Source organism: Phodopus roborovskii, unplaced genomic scaffold (genome assembly GCF_943737965.1).
Source record: "Phodopus roborovskii unplaced genomic scaffold, PHOROB, whole genome shotgun sequence".
NCBI classification, from domain to species: domain Eukaryota; kingdom Metazoa; phylum Chordata; class Mammalia; order Rodentia; family Cricetidae; genus Phodopus; species Phodopus roborovskii.
The window spans coordinates 3,195,001-3,216,933 of record NW_026126516.1 but is presented as its reverse complement, the minus strand read 5'-3'; the positions used below and the strand labels follow the sequence as shown (position 1 = coordinate 3,216,933).

Below are 21,933 nucleotides of genomic sequence, written 5' to 3'. Positions count from 1 at the left end.
GGGCCACACCAAACTGTAAACTTACTGAAAACATTACATGGGGGTTTTTTTGGGGGGGGTAGATTTTATATATATATATCTGTGTGTACATGATATATATTTGGTAACTTAACTGCATGGTTCATGTATGTGAACTTTGTAGATGATACTGCGGCTTCAGAGAATCCAAACACAGGACCACTCTGCTAGCTGTGCCCTGGGAATGTGCCTTGTAGGCACCAGTGCTCTGTAGCAAGGCATAGTCTCATGCACGGAAGAGCAGAGGAGGGCTGGCTGTGTTTCACAGAGTCTACTCTTCTCTGGCTGTGCTGGAGCCCATGAAAGTCTCCCTCCTGTGTGCACATAACTGACAGTGGGAAGAATCTCCTAGAAGATACGAAGGGCAGAGCTGGAGAGATGGCTCAGCCATTAAAGGCTAGGCTCATAACCAAAAATATAAAATAGGAAGGGCTCCTCCTCTAGAGCAGTGGTTCTCAACCTTCCTAATGCTGTGACCCTTTAATACAGTTCCTCATGTTGTGGTAACCCCCAACCATAACATTATTTTTGCTGCCACTTCATAACTATAATGTTGCTACTGTTATGAATCATAATGCAAATATCTGTTTTCTGATGGTTTTAGGTAACTCTGTGAAATGGTTGTTTAACACCCCCCAAAGGGGTTGAGAGCCACAGGTTGAGAACTACTGCTCTAGACTTTGAGGAAACCTACCTCGTTGGGATATAACCCTTGAGGGGCTCATGGGATGTGATAAGCTGCAGAGATCAGAGAACCAAGGTGGAGCGTTCACATCTGGAGAAAGCAGGGTGCTCTCTGAGTCTACACGGGGACAGAGTGATCTAGATTCAGAGAGGCAGGATCTTAGGTTGCCAACCAATAGGGAATCAAGATTTCTTGTCACTCAAGAGTTAACCAGAAAGCATTTTCAAAAATTTCTAGGAGTTTCTATGGACACGACATGGTACCTGAGCCATTCCCAGTTATGGATATTCTCAGGTATATTGGATACATCTGCTCACTGGCCCCAGAGAAGGACGACTCCTGTGGAGAATGTGCTGGGAGACACCGGAGCACCCCTGGCATGTACTTAAAACCTGGCTGATAGGTTTGATGGGCAATTTAAATTCTAACCAGCAAGTTCTTTGTCCCTTAAGCACCTACCAAGAACACAGCCATCTTTTCCATCCATTTACAAGGTAACTTACAAAGGAAGGAAAGACAGGTGGTAAAGAGAGGACCAGGCCTTCCTTCACGGGCCCAGGCAGGATTGGGATAGTCTGTAGGTGGACATCTGAGCCTTGGGGGGTTTAAAGGTGTCTGCTACTTGCTGCTGACTTCCAGGGGGAGACAAGTCAAGAAGGCCACTGATTTAATATGGGACAAGAACAGCCCAATTTTATACCCAGGGGAGGGCTAGGCCACAGAGAGAACCTTCCAGTGCTGTGAAGGCCTCTCCTGCTCTCCCAGGAAGAACAATCCAAGTTCCTCTTTCTCTGTCCACAGGCTGCCCTACCTCAGTCCTGAAAAGGATTCTGGGAGGAGAGAGGCCAGGAGAGAGGCAGACATTTTCCGTTTCAACACGGCAGTTTGTGCTTGTTTTTCTGCCTCTGGAAGGAAAAAAGCTAAGTGTATTTTTTTAATTGTCTATTTCTTTTTTTTTTTTTTTTGGTAGAAGTAGTAATTGCACCATGCTAACTTAGCTTTAGGGATAAAATAAAGACAGAGATTCTGTGTAGTAATGGGAAGCATGGTTTTGAAAACGTAGGCCTATTATTACCAAATGAATCTGGAAACTCATGAGGAAAAATATTTAGTTAAAAACAGAGAACTTTTTACTTTCAGTCTGTAGTTTCCTAGATATGGAAGATGCCCAGAGCTTTTGAGGAATGTTGGCACATTAAAGACCAAAGAAAACTAGCAAGAGGCGTGCCCTACATACCGAAAGCACAATTTTCCATTTCTAACTGCAGTTGTGAGACACTTTGTAGCTTCCAGCAGATTTTGAAGGAGGGGTGAGGCAGCTGGGATGTTCTCTGAAAGCTATGGAAAGCCCAGAGGACCAAAACACAGTGCAGACCCTCAGAGGCTGAAGCTTGTGCCTTAACAACATCTAAAAAATAGCATTTGGTCTTTTTTATTTTTCTTTACAGGAAAATAAATAGGGACATTCAATAAGGGCAGGTATTAGAATATGATCTGGGAAATGTCTGGGTAAATTAACTATTCCATGGGGTTTTGACCCAAGAAATAAGATTCATACACCTCCACTCATGGTAAAGTCACACTCATGCCACTGTACCAGGCTGGCCAATCAGGTACACTAGCTAACTTGGGAGGGGTGATGGGTACCTTTGGCCCCAGCTCTGCTACGACCCGAAGCTAACCTGGATCCATTTGATGTCAATTGCTGCTGAACTGAGGAGAATTCAAACTTACATTACAGAGCAGTTAGGAGGTTCAAAGGGAGACAGATGCACTCAGAGCTAGCATGTGCCTGCGAAAACGAGGTGTGCGTGCGTGCGTGCGTGCGTGCGTGCGTGCGTGTGTGTGTGTGTGTGTGTGTGTGTGCGCACGCACGCCCATGTTATACACACCAACTCTGACGCCTCTGAGTTCTACTGAGGGACACCTTCAGGTTCCTTCCCTCAGGCTTAGCTACTCTTGTGAAGGGAAATTCTGCCGTTTTGCTCTGAAGGCCACCGAGGTTATCCAGAGCTACTAATACTGACGTGAACCCCGAATTGAAGGCTGATACGGGAGCGAGGTCTCATCATAGTTCTGCTTAAGGGAACACAAGCTTGAATACTTCGTCCCTTGAAATTCAGAGAACATCACTACAGATTCCACCATGGGCCCAGAAGGACTCAGCTGCAGGATTTGTAGTAACCACCAAGGTTAAAATTGCTAAAAATCCCTCTCTATTACCCTGGGTTATCCCCATGCCTTCTACTGTGCAAAATATCTCAGTATTCAAAGTGCATCAGACCTGATAGACTTTTGCAATAGAAACATTAAAAAAATAAAAACCTCACTATATAAAATTAATTTGTGCTTTCTCAGTAGAACCCAGGAATGGTGTATAGTCATGAATCTGTTACGCAGAGACTTCAGAGCTAGGAAGCAATCAAACATTGTTTCACTTTTGGATCCATCTCCCAATCCCGGGCCTTGCCTGTGGAGCAAACTCAATAAGCTTAGCTCTAAAAATTCTAAGGTACGCTTTCCAGACTTGGCTTCAGCCAACCAGGAGAGTGATTTGTGGGCACTCTCTTCTTGCCATAACTATCACTTCTGCAATTGGTTGGGCATCTAAACAATTGGGTCTCTCAGTAGGGGGGTTTTGAAAGCAGAGCATTGACAGAGAAGTTACAAACCGGAAGGGTGGTGCATGGCATCCTAAGGTCTGAAATGTGTAGCTGTGACTACATTCCCCACTGTGTCTCTGAGTTAGCACCTGGTTCTGTGTGGTCGTCCACCTGTTTCTATTCCAAACCAAATTGTCCCGGAGCCAGCACAAGATGACACATAAAGGATTCATTTTTTTTTTTTCTCCAAGGGTAACCTTTTTGGTCCCTGTCAATGATCCTTTTGTGCAGAATGATATTCTTCAAGTATGATGATCTATATGTGACGTTTTATTTTTAATATTTTATCGCTCATTTTCTGAATGTGTCAATAAAAAGGATAATAGTGTTCACTTGCTTTTCTCTCTTCTACTGGGAAATCATGCTTCCACTCCTCCTATTTTTTTCCATGACTGCAGTGGTCTCAATCCCCTGCAGGTGAATGCCTTGTCTCTTCCAAGTTTCCAGTGTTCCCAGCAGAGTTGGAAGCTCATGGTGACACAATCTGCCTTCTCCGGGCCCAGAGGTGATACTGGCCAACCACAGTCCTACTTTGCATTTCTGAGGCTGCCCATGGGACAGAAAGACAAACAGCACGCAGAAGTCCTGTTGACTAAAGTGTGCAAGAGAGGAGAGACATGATGCATCCCCGCAGCCGGCAGCCAAGAGTGTGTGGAGCGGCTCCAACAATGCCTGGACCCCGCCATGCAGGAACAGATGCCCAGCGGCCTGGACTATGACCACACAAAGACCATGGTGGCCCGCCCTTCCAGCTCATGAAAGAATTGACAGCGGCTGCCAAGGCAGGAGAGACCTGTGTGGAGAAGGAGAGAGAGAGGACGCCAGCATCGTGGTGGCCGCAGCAGTTTCCCGGGCAACAGCTCAGCTTTAGTCATCTTCTCGGCACATGGGCAAGTTGACAAAGGTGAAGACATTAAACTCTATCATTATGGAGAAGCACAGGAAGACGGCATAGAGGACCAGCACGTAGATGCCCAGCTTCCGGTCCAGGCGCCATTTGTTGAGGTGGATGCCAAGGACCTGGAAGGAGACAGGTGGAGAGCTAGGCTTGGAGGGGCCGAGAGACCCAAACAAAGGCCTTTTTAACCAAACATTAAGTGTGGACTCCAGAGCTTGTTATAAGATGTAGTCAAGACTCTGGTCTAGTTGACACTAGACTCTGAGACCTGTCCCATGACATGGTTGAATCCACAGCAGCCCCTCTCACACACTGGCCCTCCCTGAGGAGACAGGCCACTTCCTCAAGGTACAGCACGTCCTCCCCATGGCCCTTCTCTAAGGAAACCAGATCTTCCCCTTTGCCTCGGAACTTGGCATCATAATTGTTTCTCTGCAGCACATTTCCCAGGCTCATTTGAGCCATTCTGGATGAACTTCTGCTTTCCTCGCTTGTTGTGCATGTGTTGGGGGAACAGCCCCCCCCCCCTCCACTACCCTTACTCTCAACCCGGAATCAAGGCTTTTCTGGGCTGGACCACAGCTCTCCTCCTCCACACAGACCACAGAGCTCTGTAAAGACAGAGCAACCTGGCTGCAAGCCACATTTTTTGCCACTTGCTAGCTCTGTGACTGTGTGCAAATTGCTTAACTCCTGAGCCTCGATTTCTTCTGCAAAATGGGAATGGTAGCATCTTCCTCATCAGGGATGGGAAGAACCAAATAAACCACAGATATAAAGTGCATGTCATAAGTGTGTGCGCGCGAGCCAGGAAGACCTCACGGTTGTTACATGTTGTGCCAAGGACTGTGACAGCCCTCCATTTCTCAGCTCAGCAGGCCAGAAGAATTTCTCTCTCACTGGACCAGTCAGGAAGAAATGAAATATAATCACGACATGACAACCCTAGTGACATCTTTGTGTGTCTGTGTGTGCACATGTATGGGTGCATGTGCACATGTATGTGGGTTCATGTGTACATGTATCTGGGTACATGTAGAGTCCAGAGAACAATCTTGGCTGTCACTCCTCAAATGTTATTTCCCTTCTTTTAGAGATAGAGTCTCTCACTGAACATTCTAATTTGGCTAGGTTAGGTGGCCAGAGAGCCCCTGAGGACCTGCCTGTATCTGCTTTCCCACACTTAAATGACAAGTATGCATCACTATGATCCCTTATTTTAACAACATGGGTTCTGGGACTCAAACTCAGATCTTTGGCCTTAACTGATCAAGCTCATCTCCCAGGTCCCCTGGTGACATCTTATTTGCTCAGGATGAAGTACCACAGTGGCTGCAGTTGCTCTTAGTTAAAGAAAGAAAAAATGAGAGAGAGAGAAAGAGGGAGGGAAGGAGAGAGGGAGAGAGAGAGAGAGAGAGAGAGAGAGAGAGAGAGAGAGAGAGAGAGAAGGTAGGTTTGGGTATCTTTGAATATACACATCTCCTTGGCTTTTGTCTATCACTGCGGAGGGCAAGTAATGGGAGATGTGCACAGGCAGGCTGAATGGACGAAATGAAGCATGCATGATGCTCCCAGTTTGAAATGGTAAAACTCACAGTGAGAGCGACGGAGCCCAGCAGCAGCACCACAGAATAGACCAGACCCCGGCTGTTGATCTTCACCTGGAAAGTGAGGCACACAGGACACAAAGCTTGAGTTGCTCGGCCAGTCTATTCCAAAAGTCTAGCTAGCCCACTTCGGAATATTCATTCTCTCCATTGGGGAACACAGGGCTCCCTCTCATGAGCGAGCATGCAGGAATGGTCAGGACCTCATGATAAGGGGGAGCCATAGGTTCATTTCTGCACTTGGTTCATCAGGAAGTGGCCCAGAATGGGGGCAGGCAAGAGGAAGAGACACTGATGACGTGTGCAGCAAGCACGTACTCCCTCCTGCAGACAAGATTAGACTGTTCCTAGAAGCCATCAAAGAAAAGTAAGTGCTAAGGACAAGGGGCAGCACATCTGCCCGGAACTCCAGTAGTTGGGTGGGCATCATCCTTCCCTCTGAAACATACCTGTGCCCTTCTTTAGGAAGTGCTAGGACTTACTGTGGATCCATAATTAATGACCATGGTCTGCAGGCCCCACGGGATGCCAAGCCCCACCAGGATGTCAAACACATTGCTTCCGATGGTGTTAGAAACTGCCATGTCTCCAAGTCCTGGGGGATAAGCAACACATTCCTTCCATCAGGAAATGGTCTCAGGGGACCTTCGCTCCCTCTCTGAACCCTTCTATTGGTGCTGCTCAAAGGAAGGGGGGTCCCTTCATGGACTCTATGGTGGGGGCTGTCCTCCTGTATGCTGTGAATATGTGTTTCTCTTATTGGTTTAGGCCAATGGACAGGCGGGAGGCATAGGCGGGGTGAGCAGACCAGGAGAATACTAGGAGGAGGAATGCAGGGTGCGTTGCCAGCCAGAGAGACACCATGTAGCTGACAAGGACGAAAGAGGCCCAGGCATCACCTGTAAGCCAAGACTTTAGAGAGATGCACAGGTTCCTCCCTTATTCTCCCGGGTTGGTTAGCTGCCATTCTCAGCTTCATTTAGTTCTCTCATCTGTGCTGGGTTTGGGTGGGACTATCACTCTCATGTGGCAGGTGACCAAGGGCTAACACTTTGCTAGAGACCCATTCTCGGGATACTGGTCTAATATCCTTCCTCCAAACCATGAAGCATATTTGTGTCTAGACAGTGGCATCCATGACCTTATCTGGGACCACAGTGCAGCAGCCCTTACATTCCGCTGGCTTCTCAAGAGTGTCCTTTCTCATTACAAAATCAGAGGCCATTGTCCCCCTTCCCGCCCCATTGTCCAAGATCCTGTTGGTCGCACAGGAATCACGAATTAGAGCACATTTTGAGAAAAGACTCATGTTGGCTAAACCCGGACATTGTAAGCTGGTACTCACAAATGTGGGCGCAGAAGGAACCAGCCTGAAACACGAAGGTCTAAAAACCTGACATCACTTTGGTAGGTGTGTCATTCATCAGCCAAGTCCATCCAGCATCCAGATCTGCCTCTTCACTAGCCTCCAGGGTGCCAGGCCACCCCTTGTCCCTTGTGCTCACTGCTGCCCTCTGATGACCCCCAGCAGCCCCTTCCTGCTTGGTGTGAAAAACTTCAGAATCATGGCAGCTTAGGACTGAGGTCTGAATCTCCATGACCCAGGTCTACTAGGCTCTTAGCCTCTCGCAACTTGAAGGAATGTACAGGGATGGGTGGGGACCAGCTACTGGTACCTGATGAGGGCAGGCCAAAGATGTTGGAATTTAGAGGGGGAAATGAGCACATCTCATGGCAGTTCTCTGAGCTGCAAGGGTGGCTGGGAGCCTTGGAGCCCCTAGACACACACCTTAACAGGCGCACAAGTCACCTGGGGCTTTGTAACAAGCAGGTCCTGATTGAGCAGGGCTGGTACAGGGCCCGAGGGTCTGGGTGTATTGTGAGCACCCCAGTCGATACATGCATGGCTAGGCTTTGACCTGCAGGGAGCCTGTAGGGAGGCCTGGTGCAGGAGTGCCTGTCAGAGGACCTGTGTGTGTGACCTCCTGCTTCACGCAGTTGACGACGGATAGAGAAGCCTCTAACCCTAACCATGGCCACTGGGTTCTGTAGACCACATCATTACCTTATGGCAGCTTTGCACCCCAAGCCCTGGCCTCATTCACACTTCTCCCGCTGTAGCTAGTGTGAGACGGTGTCCTGCTATAGGCCTCTGCTTGGCCTTTGTTCCAAAATAAGACCCTTCATTGGCGTTGGGACCACCCAAATAGCAATACTTCCTACTAGCCAGGAGTAAACCAAGCATCCTTTTGTCTTGTTGTCTTTCTCTGGTGCCCACCCAGGGGCGACTTTGTCACCTGTGTGCTGTAGAGCATCCCCGAGACCGACTTTTCCCAGGTCCATGTGACTGAGTGCTAGCTAGGCCCCATGTTGCTTAGCATTCTTTGCACTCACTGTATTGTGTAAGGAGCTGCCCACTCCCTGCCTCCAAGTCACAGTCTCTGTGGGTGACTAAATTTAGGATTTTTTACAGGTGCCATCAGATAAAGTTATACTGAATTAAATGGGCTCTAATCTCGTGACAGCCAATCCTGTAAGAAGAAAGTGTGGCTGCAGAAACACAGGGAGACACACAGCCTGTAACAACAGGAGCAGGGCCTAGAGCGGTACCGCTACAGGCTGAGGAGGCCAAAAAGCTGCAGTTCGCAGGGTCAAGCAGGCTCTTCTGGAATGTGAGAGTGGGCAGATCCCACAGGCCCCAGGTTTAGACTTTGAGTAAGGTTAAGTTCGGTTGTGTTGATTTGCCCTAGGAAGCAAACATTCTAACATCAAAGGTCACCCAATTAAATTCCATTTCCCTCAGCTGCTGCCTCCAATGGCCTCCAATTCTCTCCGGCAGGGCTCAAGCTCTCACACAGCCTTCTCTTCACACCGGCTTCTCAGCTCTTGCATCTCTTAGAGGAATGTGTCTTTATTTCCAGAGCCAGCCTCTCTCCCCAGTGCTGCCCTCTTCTGAGGATTCTCTTGCTGGTCGGTCTTCCCCTCCTGTGGATTCCAAACTCTTGCCTCCAGGAAGACATGTGCTAGCCTACTCTGGCATGCTGGCTCCTTGGTGGAGAGGAGCAAAGAATGAAAGGCTAGCTTTAGCAGCTCTTTGGTTTTGCCATCAAGGAGTGTGAATCCCAAAGAACATTGACATACAAAGCAAAGCGCTTCACATCTTCTAGAATTCAGGAGAATGGAAAAGGGCTGTTGCTAGGATTTTCATGATGCCCGCCTGAGACAGATGTGGCTCTCATTTGTTATGACTTGAATCTAAAATGTTTCCAAAAGGCCCATGCTCTGAACACTTGTTCCTCAGATGGCGGCCCTACTTGGGGACACTATGAAGTTGTTAAGAAGTGGAGTCTAACTTGTGGAAGTCTGTCACTACTTCCAGCCCCTGGATCCGATCCACCACGATGCTAACACGCATTACCACCCACGTCCAGTGCCACGTTCTATCTGCAGTCCCTGCTGTGATGGGCTGGAAACAATGAGCAAAGATAAAGCTTTCTTCCCTCAGGTCATTTTGGCCAGGTAGTTTGGCCACATATCGTCACTCATTTACTATATAATTTCTAGGTTGAGGCTCTGTTCCCAACTCACACTGTAACCTCAGGACATCTCCTTTAAAACAACCACATGGGAAGACACTTCAAAAGATCTAGGGGAGTCCATCTAAGTATAGTAGTAGTGTGGCTTTTTCTTCTGGGCATACTAAGACCATCCCATAGCCATCACGGAGGAACAGAGATAACCTTGGCCTGTAGCCATGACAATGAAATGAGGAGAACAATACAATGACAGTTGGGCTCAAGCAGCAGAGGAATGAAGAGGATCAGATCCTCACCTGGCATTCTACCCACCATTCCCCGTCTCCCAACTACACAAGGCCTATGGCTCTGGCATCCCTCTCCCTTTCACTCACCCCTGCCTCCCCGTTACACAAGGCCTATGGCTCTAGCATCTGCCTCCCCACCAGGGCCTGTGCAGCTGAAATGCAGGAGGGACTGATGGGTGGTTTCCATGGTGCAGCTTCCATGAGGTTGTCATCCACAGTGGGGTGGGACTTTGTAGTGACACAGCTGTCTGGAGGTTACCCATGTCCTGCAGGCAGCCCCTCCCTCACCCATGCTCTGTAAGTAATGCCAAGAAACTCTCTGGTTCCCCAAGCTAGACCTCGATGGAATCATTTCTTTGATCTGTTGTCTGTGCCTTATATGGTGTGAAGAGATAATTGTCCCTGTCGTCTCACACAATAACAGTGGTCTTCCCACAAGGGAACCTAATATATGACAAATTCTAGATGTCGTGGTCTCCCTCTGAGCAGGACTTGACAACTGCCCCTTGTAAGAGTCATAACTCTGCTAGCGGAGGCTGGAAGCTTGCCAGGGGTTTCGGGCAGCCGAGGCTCAAACCTTACCTTGTCTTGCCACAATTAAGCTGGCCATGCAGTCTGGAACACTTGTGCCTGCTGCCAGGAAGGTGATGCCCATGATGACATCAGGGATCCCAAGCGTGTATCCAATAATTGTCACCTACAGAAGAGGCCACAGTCAGAGGTTGGGTGAACTCACAATGCAACAGCCCTGGAAGCTCTCCTTACCTGGTGTGCTTTTGAATTAAATGTGATATTGTTGTAATTAGGTGAAAAATCTTGAATATGGCTTATTTTTAAAGGTCTTGTTTTGTTTTGAGGCAAGGCCCCATGTAGCCCAGGCTGGCCTTGAACAGGCTATGTAGCTAAGGATGACTTTGAACTTTGAGTCTTCCTGCCTCCATCTACCTCCACCTCCTAAAAGCTGGCATGCAGCACCACACCTGGTTTATGCTGTGCTGGGGATTGAACCCAGGGCTTGATGTATGCCAGGTAAGCACCCTACCAATGGAGCTACAGCATCAGCTTCTTATGGAAAAAAATTTCTTTTGAGACAAGATCTTACTATGTAATCTTGGCTAGCCTGGAACTATGCAGACTAGGCTGGCCTCAAACTCAGAGACTCTCCTGTCTGACTCCCCAGTGTGTGCGCAATCATGCTCAGCAAGAAGATATTTGCATGTTGTTTTTTTTCTCCTGATCAGGCAGTATCTGCTTATTTCTTCAAAATTGTTTTTCATTTCATTTATTTTTCATGCCTATGAGAGTTTTGTGTGTGTGTTATGTAGTACGCAAGGAAGCCAGGAAACGTGTCCCCTGGAACAGGAGTTGTAGATGGCTGTGAGCTGTCATGTGGGTGATGGTAATTGAACCTGGGTCCTCTGGAAAAGTAGCCAGTGTTTTTATTCACTGAGCCATCTCTCCAGCTTTGCATTAAACATTTCTATAAAATAAAAGGACAATGACAGTTAACTACCATCTTTTAAGAGTCGTCAGAACCAGTGACACATTACATCTGTAGGTGGGTCCCAAACTTGAGGACATAGACAATTTCTTGGAGGGCTTAAAAGGACCAGACTGCCAGGCCTCACCCCTGAGTGCCAGCGTGTGGCCCGGCAACTTGCATTCCCAGGTGCTCAGTACCCTGAAACTGCTGGTCTGGGAACATCTGAAGATCTCTGTGCACCCTTGATCTTGTTTTGGGGGTGTATGGCAGGAAAAAGGGAAGATCAGATCATTATTATCACTACTCGCTTTGAAACTGTTTCATGTGGTAATACAACATGAATTCCTTTCTACTAGCAACTATCACCTAAACACATTTTAAAGTGATGCTTCGGTTTCACCGTATAGTCTGCATTTTAACTCATCCCTCACTGACATTTCCATGGCTTCTTGTTGGATTTCTAACGAGGACTTACTATATACCAGGCAGTCTACAAAGTTATCTTACTCCCTGTCTTAGTCAGTGTTCTATGGCTGTGACCATGGCAACTCTTACAAAGAAAAACATTTCAGTAATGTTTTTCAGTTCAGTTATAGTTCAGAGGTTCAGTCCATTATTATCATCATGGTGGGACCTGGCAGCGTGCAGGCAGGCATGGTGTTGGAGAGGGAGCTGAGAGCTCTACATCTTACACAGGCAACAGGAAGTGATATGTCTCACTGGGTGTGGCTAGAGCATGTATAAGGCCTCAAAGCCCTCCTCCACAGTCACACACTTCCTCTAACAAGGCCACACCTCCTAAGAGTGCCACGCCCTTTCATATTTGCTGCCCACTGGTGAGGAAGACACTATTGTTATGCCAAATGTGAGCCAGAGAGGTTAAGTACTGATGCCCAAGGGCACCAGCTGCTCGAAATGGAGCATGGACTCTCAGACAAATGCTCTCATCTCCTTTCCATCAATGTGTCTGTATGTCAGTCTGTGAGTTGTCATCTCTGTATCTCTTTAGAGGAAATTCCAAGACACGGATCTACTGGATCAAAGACTTCACACAGTCGGTCAGTGAACGCCATTGGAGATTATGACACCAGAGAGCTGGCTGGAGCCATTAGCGGCAGATTGGGCCAGCCAGATAGGAAGTCTTAGAGACCTTTGAACCACCCTGGTTTACCCCTTGGCTGCAGCTCGCCTCTTTTCAGAGATCATCTACAGTGGTGTCTCTCAGAACTGATCATAACTCAGTTGTGATAGTTTTAATTGTCAACTTGACACAAGTTGGAGATATCAGGAAGGAAGAAACCCCAATCGAGAAAAGGCATCCATAAGGTACAGCTGCAGGGCATTTTCTTAATTAGTAATTAATAGGCAAGGGCCCATCCCATTTTAGGTGGAGTCATCCCTGGGATCAAGCTGGTAAGCAGCATCCTCCATGGCCATCCCTGGGATGGTGTTCCTGGGTTCCATAAGAAAGCAGACTGATAAGCCATAAGGATCAAGCTGGTAAGCAGCATCCTCCATGGCCTCTGCTTCAGCTCCTGCCTCCAGGTTCCTGCCCTGCTCGAGTTTCTGTCCTGACTTCCTTCAATGGTGAACAGTGATGTGGAAGCATAAGTCAAATAAACCCCTTTCTCCCCAAGTTCCTTTGGTCACGGGTTTTCATTGTAATGATAGAAACCCTGAGATAGCCTGAGAATTGCCTGGGAAGATAGCATCAATGAGGGCTGGTCTAGATGAGGGTGGCTTGTGGACGTGGCGGGGGGTGGGTGTTGTTTAATTGTGGACCCAGTCCACTATGGCAGCATCATTCCCTGGGTTTGGGTCCTGAACTGTAGAGGAGTGGAGAAAGTGGGCTGAGCCCTGAGCAAGCAGGCATTCACTTCTCTCTGTGCTCTTGAGTGTGGATGTGACCTGACTAGTGGCCTTAAGTTCCTTCGGGTTGTTTTCTGTCCATGTTTTGTTTTGTTTTTTTCAGCGACAGTAATGAAACAGGGATGCTAGTTAATGGTTCCAGTCCCAGCAACCGCTGTATGACTTTGGACAACCAGGCTTGCTTCTCTGACCCACAGCTGTCTCATGGACTCAATGGCAAGGGGGAAATGAAGAAGTGAGATGTGAATACCTGGCCAGGGCCACATGGTCACAGTGCAATGTTTCCCTCTATTTCAGCCACTTGTTTGTACTCCGCGGGGACAAGAAAATGAGAGCCATCAGATTTCCCAGAGCCCCAGACTAAAGGTGCTTCCCAGGTGCCATGCTCAGCCAGTGTGTGTGGATTATAGAAACATCCCCGGAAGAAGGACAACAGAACGTACTGCCCACACACAGAGAGGGTCCAGCACACTGCCAGGTAGCCCGCTCTTGGGTGGGGACAGACAGAGACACCTCATCTTCTCAGACTGTGGCACACTGCTAACATGCCCTGGCTTTGGAAGGAGGGATCAGGACAGGGATAAAAGAATGACTGATCCATCATCACCCATCCACACTGTTGACCAAAGGTGTTTCCACAAGCCACCGGCTGTGACATACGAGTTTTGAGTGTGTGACACTGGACACCTTAAGGGTAGAACTGAGCTAGAGCTGACTCTCCTTCTTAAACTACTGGACCATACGGCTAAGAAGCAGCAAGGTGCTGGGCGGGGCGGGGAGGGCGGGAGAGGGCAGAAATGGGCACAATTTGTAGGTATGCTCACACACTTCAGGGTCTTGGGTGAGGCATGTCACATAAACCTTATTCTACCCTGGACTCAAACCCCAGTGCTCCAAGCTGCCTGACACATAGGCTTTGAATGAAAAACAGAGCTATGTTCCCAGCTTCTCTTTGTTCTCAGTGACCCCAACTGTGCTCTAGAAGGGACAGTCCATATGAAGAGCCTTCTACCTGACACTGACATCGCTTGTTTCATTCATTCATTCATTCATTCATTCATTTATTTTTGAGATAGGATTTCTTTGTAGCCTGGCTGTCCTGGAACTGGCTCAGACTCACAGAGATCAGCCTGCCTCTGCCTCCCACTAACATTTGCAATCCGGTCTTCTTAAGTCCTTGGAGGTGACAGTCTTTAAGGTGATGGGATGGGGGTGGCTTGGTGGCTTCTTTTCCCTGGTGCCCCACTAGGACAACGGAAGCAAGCACTGGCCACCAGAGCAGGCACACCTTAGAGACCAAGGTGGCTCAGAGACACTGTTCGTTATCTGCTCTTATCATCAAGAGCCCCCCCCCCAAAACCAAGGCCATCAACGCTCAAAACCATACCACAGGTCAGATCGGGCCAGCCGATGGCTCTCATAACCACAGCCCAACCTGGCCCAGGGCCTCAGCTTTCAAAACAAAAGCAGGGTTTGTAAATGAAAATACTGAAGGTGGGGGTGTCCCCTCTTATTGCCACCTGGAGCTCAGTACACAGTACTGACATTTTCCGTAAGGAGAGAAGGAAGAATTTCACACATTCTTTTATTTGACCTTCCTAATTCCCGTGCCTACTCAAATGTCACTAAATACTCTTTTTTTATTTTCTTTTTTTAAAACTTGTCATGTTTTGGGAATATACTTTAGTAAGAAACATATTGGTCCCTTTCAAACATAAAGATGGCTGACTTTTCATCCTACTCAGGGAAAGTAAGAAGTGAGATTCAGTTCTTTTGAGGTGAGGCTGTTACTGTCTTTGGGAGTTATCTTTTGCTAGGGATGTGGGCAGAAACTATTTCAAGCTCTTTTCCCATACGAACACAAGAAAACAAGCCCCACAAACAAACAAACTAACTAACTAACTAACTAGACATTCCGTGTGCTCTTCAGGACACAGCTGGGCTCTCCACACACAGGGCCGGGAAGAAGGGAAACGAGACGGTGGGTGGTTGGGGAGCAGGTGTCTAACTGTGAGCCAACAAGCTTCAGAGGCAATGGCGGTCACCCCAGCTTCACAGAGGGACTCTGGCTCCAGGAGTTGGGTCAGTGAGTCACTTGCTCAGCTTTAGTGGTCTTAAGAGAAAGGACTAGGCTTCAGATCTGTTCTCTTGGGCAGGGTCTTTGGCTCAGTATCAAGCTCTTGCTTAGCATACGCAAGGCCCTGTGTGACTCCCCACAGCCCATCCTTCCTCTAGGGGGGAGGGAAAGAGGCCCTTGGGCCCACAGAGGTCTCACCAGTCAAGCCCTGCTCACCTTCCCTGATCACCTTCCCTCACCTTCCTCTGTGTTAGGAGAAGGAAATGATTTATTGACGGATGAGCTTCGCAATGAATGGAAATCATCCAGATGGTAACTATGCCCTCCTCTTATTGCTCCTAAGCCCCCTGCAGGAAACAGGGGTTTTAGAATTCTATCATTAGCTCCAGCTATTTGTATAATTGTGGGTTCTCTATGCCTCGGTTTCTCCATCAGCAAAATGGGGACACTAAAATATTTATCCCATGGGGATGTCGTGAGGTCAAAATGGGTTTTCTATGAAATTGTCCTGTGCTGCTGGCACACAGAGAAGGGCAGCTTTTTGGCAGAGGGTACCTGCTCTTTCTCACTGCCCACCGTTTCCTTCCTTTACATTCCTCTGGGAGCCCTAGAAATGAGGTGCCCAGCACTTGTGTCCTCTTACTCAGCCCACCCCGCCAGAACAGTCTCTTGTATGTCTTCCTTTCCAATGCCTGCTCCCATCTCAGAGGGAACAAAGCATGGTGTCCACTCCTGGGTACACAGAGGGCACTGCAGCATGTGAATACCACTTTCGACTGAGAAAGAGACTGAGGTCAGCAAGGCCAGTGGCTTCCCCGCAGCTGGGACCGACGCTTAGAGGCTGAGTTGGGGCTGTCACTCACCAGCCACACCATGAGGTAGGAGAACACGGCGATCCACAGCGTGGCCGTGACGAAGGTCACCATGAAGAGCTTCTCCCAGCGGGGCTTGCTGCAGTTGGGGATGGTGACACACAGGAGGAAGATGAGGGGCCAAGTGAACACCCACTTAACCTTGTCGCCTTTTGCCTCTGCAAAGGGGTACGGGATAGAGCAAAGGGCGGGACAAGACGACATTGGGTTACATGGTTGCTAGTCCAGTCCTGGTTTACTATTTTCAAGTTAAACTTGGTGTGACTCCAAGTAACTGAGGCCACAGAACTGTCCTCCATCAGGTCGCCTGGAAGTAGCAGGAGGACTCAGTGCTTGCTGGCTGACCAACATTAGTCCATTGTAATCCTTAACTGACAAGACAAGGAAGGCGGGGATGATACTGACTCAGGGGAGCTGGGAGCGGGAGGTGGGATATGGGTTCTGGAATCGGCAGCTGGAGTAATTCCATCAATTCTGCTTGTTCCTCTGAGGATAAGGGTCAAACTAGGACAATGCGATATAGTAACTGGCCTACAGAGTGTGGCAAGCATGGTGCTGAGCACTTTGCTTCTTGCTGCCTTCATCTGTTCATAACAACATTCTCTATGTCTTGGTTGTTGCAGGAGCGGTGTGACTTGGAGTGTGGGAAGCTCCAGGCTCGCAGCCCAGCACAGAGGAGGGAGCAGAATCTGGAAGGTACATGGAGAACTTGTGCGCAAGATCCCAAAGCTGATGGGTTGCACCAGTGTGTGCATGCAAGAAAGGCACATATTGGGGCCGGTGAGATGGCTCTGTGGGTAAAAGCTCTGGTGACTTATTGCACAACCGACTCCTAAAAATTGTCCTCTAACGTCCATGCAACACACATGCACACATACACTAAAACAAAATATTACACATTTCTGTATGTCTTTATTTTGTGAGGGGTAGATGGAGGTGTGTGTCACAGGGCTATTGTGTGCAGGTCGAAGGACAACTTGTGGGAGCTGGGTCTCCTTCTACCATGTGGATCCGGGTCATTGACCTCAGGTCATCAGGCTTGACGTCAAGAGCCATTACCCAATGAGCCATGTCATTGGCCACCAAATGTTTTAAAAACAAAGTACACACACTCTCCCTGAGTACACACAAACAGTTCTCAAGAACAGACTGAGTGTGTGGCTGTAAAACCAGACCCAGTGGGTTTAGGACTGATGTCAGGCCGTGTGTGCTTGCCAACCTCAAAGGAATGGAATTAGGACTCAATATTAGAAGGAAAGCTGGAAGGTTTGCAAACACGTGGAAGTCACATAGCATAGTCCTAAGCAACTAGACAGGTCAGAGAAGAAACCAGTAGGGAAATTAGGAAATACTAGAGGAAACAGAAAACAAAATGTAAAATGTCAAAACTTGCAGGATGTGGAGGAGACAGGCTCCAAAGGAACCATTTAACTGTAAATGCCCATGTTGACGTGGGAAGCATTTAAAACCCAGGAGCTTATGTTCCTCCCAAGACAAGACAAAGAGAGGATTAAGTTCAAAGAATGCAGAAGGAAGGAGTGACCTGTGGAGGATTCCTGGGGCATGGGGCTAGACAGACTAGCTAGACTGGAGAGTCTGTCTCAAAAGCAAGGTATCTGGCTCCTGAGAAATGATGTCTGAAACTGACCTCTGGCTTCCTACACACATGAACAACATACAAGAGAAAGGGGTTTTGAATAGACCATTCTCCAGTGACACATACAAATGGCCGTTAAGCCTATTTAAAAATGCCCAACACACACACACACACAAATACATACATAACTATAATATTCTCTAGTCATTAAGAAGATATAATTAAAATTATTTCATACCCATTACTATGACTACAGCAAAAAGACATAACAAATATTGTCAAAGACATGGAAAAGTACAAACCCTCACATACTGGAAGAGTGAATGCAAAATATATAGACTCCTTAGAAAACAACCCAACAGTTCTCCTAAAGAGTTCAACAGAGCCAGGTAGTGGTGGCCCATGCCTTTAATCTTCGCACTCAGGAGGCAGAGGCAGAGGCAGGCGGATCTCTGTGAGATTGAGGCAGCCTGGTCTACAGAGTGAGTTCCAGGACAGCCAGAGCTACACAAGGAAACCCTGTCTCAAAAGACCAAAATGAATAAAGAAGTAATAAATAAATAAATGTATGTGTTTGCCTGAGAGAGATGAAGACAAATGTCACAAAAACTCAAATGCTCACACAGTTACCCCCAAATGGAAACAACCCAACTAAAACTCCAGTGAGGGAAGCACAAGCCAGCTGTGGCAATGTAAGGAGAGCAGGGGAAGGTCTGAAACCCTGAGCCATGCATGCCTCAGCAGGGAGGATTGCTAAAACAATTAAGACAAGGAGGGAAGCCAGACACAAGAGCACACAGTGCGAGGCTCCATCCAGATGAGACGTCTGGAACAGGACAATCCAGAAACATAAGAAGCTTGGTGGTCACCAGGGAGACGGGACTGGGGAGTCTTTACTTGTGGGTGGGTATTTGGTGATTTTTTTTTTTGTTTTGTTTTATAATAAAAATATTTTGGAATTATATACTGATGATGGTCACATTGTTCTCTGAATACAGAAGGAAAAATGTGCCACAAAGCATCTGTTTTATGGCTTATGAAGTATATCTCTGTTTTTTAAATTGCAGAGCAGGTTGGAGTACCTCAGTTTCAGAGCTGTGTAGGTGCACTTTGTTATTTCCTAAATAATTTTTTTTTAAAGGTCAGGAGGGCAGATCAGTCAATACTGAAATGCCTTCCTAAATAATTATAATCAAAGTGTGTTTACGTACAAAAACAAAACAAAACAAAACGAATCAACAACGACCACAGACTAACCCAAGCTGCCTATAAGGAGCAAAGAGAATGTGGTTAGCTTGAGATCAGCATGTCAGCTGGTTATCCAGCCAGATGTTGCAGTCAGGAAAACATGTCTCCTATCTCGTTCTAAAGGTACCTCTCCATACAGGGTATATCCAGCATAAACAGGAGTACGGTTTCTGTCCCACGGTTTGCCCCAAACTCCAGGTCCCTATCTTGCCAACTACATCCCAACCCATTTGGGCTGCTGAGGAAGGGCTGAGGCATCCTAAGACCCCATGCATGGGATAAAAATTCATTTTGGGATATTGTAACCCTGTCCACTTAAATACCCAGGAATCTCTCCATAGATAAACACAAAAAGTGTGGAAGGACACATTTCTTCTCTCATTGACACCAAATTCCATCAGTTTGTCCTTTTGCTGGTATGGGCTTTGCATATTGTTTTGACATCTGTTATCATCTTGGCCCCACCCACGCAGTTAGCATCAACACCCACCATTGGTTTCCTAGGAAACACTCCTTTAGCGGACCCTGTCTCTACTGCTGAGGGTTTGTTTTTTTTTTTTTTTTTTTTTTTTTACAATTGGGTGTTATATACTGGTGAATTAGAAAAATCACTTCAGTGGATAGAAACCAATACTTCCTTAAAAAGAAATAGAAAATAATAGGGTTACATACAGTGAAAGCTAAATGCCATTCCATGGAACCAGTGTGTGTGTGTGTTTGTGTGTGAATGCACACACATATATGTGCATACATATAATTATATAGGTCAGAGGTCAACCTTGAGTGTCTTCCTCGGGACTTACCCACCTAGGTTTTTTCCTGACAGGATTTCTCACTGGGAACTGGGTGCCATTTCCTCTAGATTTGCTGGCCTTTGAGCCTGTCTCCACCCTCCCAGCATGAGGCCGAACTACAAGCACATACCACCAAGAAATAATTTTAAGAAGCTGTGAGGCCACAGGGTGATGGGAAAATTCATCCCAATAAACATTCAGAACTGATGCTTTAGTGATAGCATTCTTGCTTCCCAAGTAGCAGCCACCCCAGTGCTCCTAGAAAACCCTCCTGGTGCCTAGCCCCTCCCTTCCCATGCACCGTTACAGGCTGATGGATATGCCAACACCAAGGAGAAGATCTCATTTCTTTCCCCAAGTCTCTGATTTTTCTCTTGAAGTAGAACTTTACAATTTAATTATGTGACAAGAAGTATTTAAAACAAATTGCAACAAAACAGATGGCCCATCATGCCAGAGGAAGAGAGCAGATGTAGTGGTCCATGAAAACCTCACACTAATTTGGATGGTGCACTAATTAGATACTTCAATTAAGTGGGTGGCTAGGTTGTGGTCCTGAGGTGGACTGCACCCCTCGCTGCTGGAGAGATTTTTCTTGCGCCCTGGAGCTAAGTGCCCACATGGCTGAGACAGTGCCATCACTACTTCTCAAACTCAGAGCCCCTCGGAAGAATCTGACCAGCCTACAGGACTGATGCTTTGGAAAGTCTGGATGAAGAGTCAGAGAATTTGCATTTTTTCAAAAAAATTAGATCTCCCCTATGTTATGCAGTTTGGCCTCCAACTACTGGCTCCTCCCACTCAGCCTGCTGTAGCTGGGGCCACAGGGAGTTACTAAAAATACTCATTTCTGGGCTAGAGAGACAGCTCGTTGGGTAAGAGCTGTTTCCCAGCATCTTCATGGCACCTTTCAACTGCCCGTAACTCCAGTCCCAGAGGATCTGATACTTTCTTTCAGCCTCTCCATGCACTAGGCACACAAGTGTCGCAGACATACATGCAGGCCAAACATCTGCACACATTACAAGAAGAGGAGGAGGAACATGAGGAGGAGATGGCAAAGAGATATTTCTAACTAGTTCCTAGTAGTTGCTTAGGCTGGACCATAGTTTGAGAACCCCACTGTAGGTTAACTCCATTTGTAAACACTGGAGATATAATTACCACATCAAAATGTCACCCATTTAAAGTGTTTGGTTAGGTGGGTTTTAGAACTTATATAGCCTCATCTTGATGGGAGATGTCGTTCTGTAAATATGTTCCTCGTATTGGTTAATGAATAAAACACTATTGGACAATAGGAAGGCAAGATAGGTGGGACTAGGAGACAAGGAGACTTCTGGGAGATGTAGTAGAGATGAGTCAAGATGAAGGCCATGAGAGAAGTAACAGGTCTGGACCTTTTCTCCTGTAAGATAAGACCACTTGGAGATACTTAGATTGATAGAAATGAGGTAATATTTAAGACAGAGCTAGCCAATAAGAAACACTAGTAACAGGCCAACAGCTTTATAATTAACACAGTGTCTCTGCGTGTTATTTGGGACTGATGAGGCTCTGCTGGTGGGAAAGTGCTCATAACATTATCTCCAGTATAATAGTATTCGAAATGATTTCCATCAACCCCGATAGAAATCCATGCCTGTTAATAGTGTTCCCTACGTCCTCTAAACTCTGGAAACTGCAGACTTATTTTCAACCTCCAGGTTTAATTATTCTGCACTGTCAGCTAAATGGAATAGAACTGTGTCCCTCTGTGCCTGCTTTTTTCACTTAGCCAGTGTTCATGTAGCATGCAATAATACTTTATTCCTTTTCACAGATGAATAATCTTCAACAACATGAATATTTTTTTTTTCAGGGCTGGGGATTGAACCCAATGCCTAGCATCTGCCAGGTAAGTGCGAGCAAATGCTCTGCTACTGAGCTGTAGCCCTGGTCCTGTATGAACTATACTATACTTATTCATACTTAGTGGCTGTTCAAGTTCTATGTGTACACACACACACACACACACACACACACACTCTGGCTTCTCTTTGCACTAGGCACACAAATGGTGCAGTTACACATGCAGGCAAAACATCCACACGCAGAAGGAGGAGGAAGAGGAGGAGGAGGAGTCATATTTCTAACAGTGCTAAGTGGAAGCACAGGAGTAGAATTGCAGGGTCCATAGTAACTCTATTTAACTCTTGGAGAAACAGCTGCTGTGCTGTCTAAAGTGGCAGTAACATTTTACTTCTCTTCCAGTAATGAATGTGTAAAGTCCTTTCTCCCCTGCCTTTTGAATAATATT

At 47.1% G+C, this 21,933-nt stretch overlaps 1 protein-coding gene across 2 annotated transcripts in view; it reads right to left on the bottom strand.

Moving 5' to 3' along the window:
• Nucleotides 1-3,337: 3,337 nt before the first annotated feature.
• Slc24a4 (solute carrier family 24 member 4) overlaps nt 3,338-21,933 on the bottom strand; it is a 129,052-nt gene continuing 110,456 nt past the window's right edge. For both annotated transcript variants that reach the window (XM_051196500.1, XM_051196501.1), the window contains exons 13-17: nt 15,987-16,153; nt 10,277-10,391; nt 6,354-6,466; nt 5,860-5,925; nt 3,338-4,386 (exon numbers count right to left, since the gene is read on the bottom strand). In XM_051196500.1, coding sequence (XP_051052457.1) covers nt 4,234-4,386; nt 5,860-5,925; nt 6,354-6,466; nt 10,277-10,391; nt 15,987-16,153 — 614 coding nt within the window. In that variant the 3' untranslated portion in view covers nt 3,338-4,233. The remainder of the gene's footprint in view (nt 4,387-5,859; nt 5,926-6,353; nt 6,467-10,276; nt 10,392-15,986; nt 16,154-21,933) is intronic.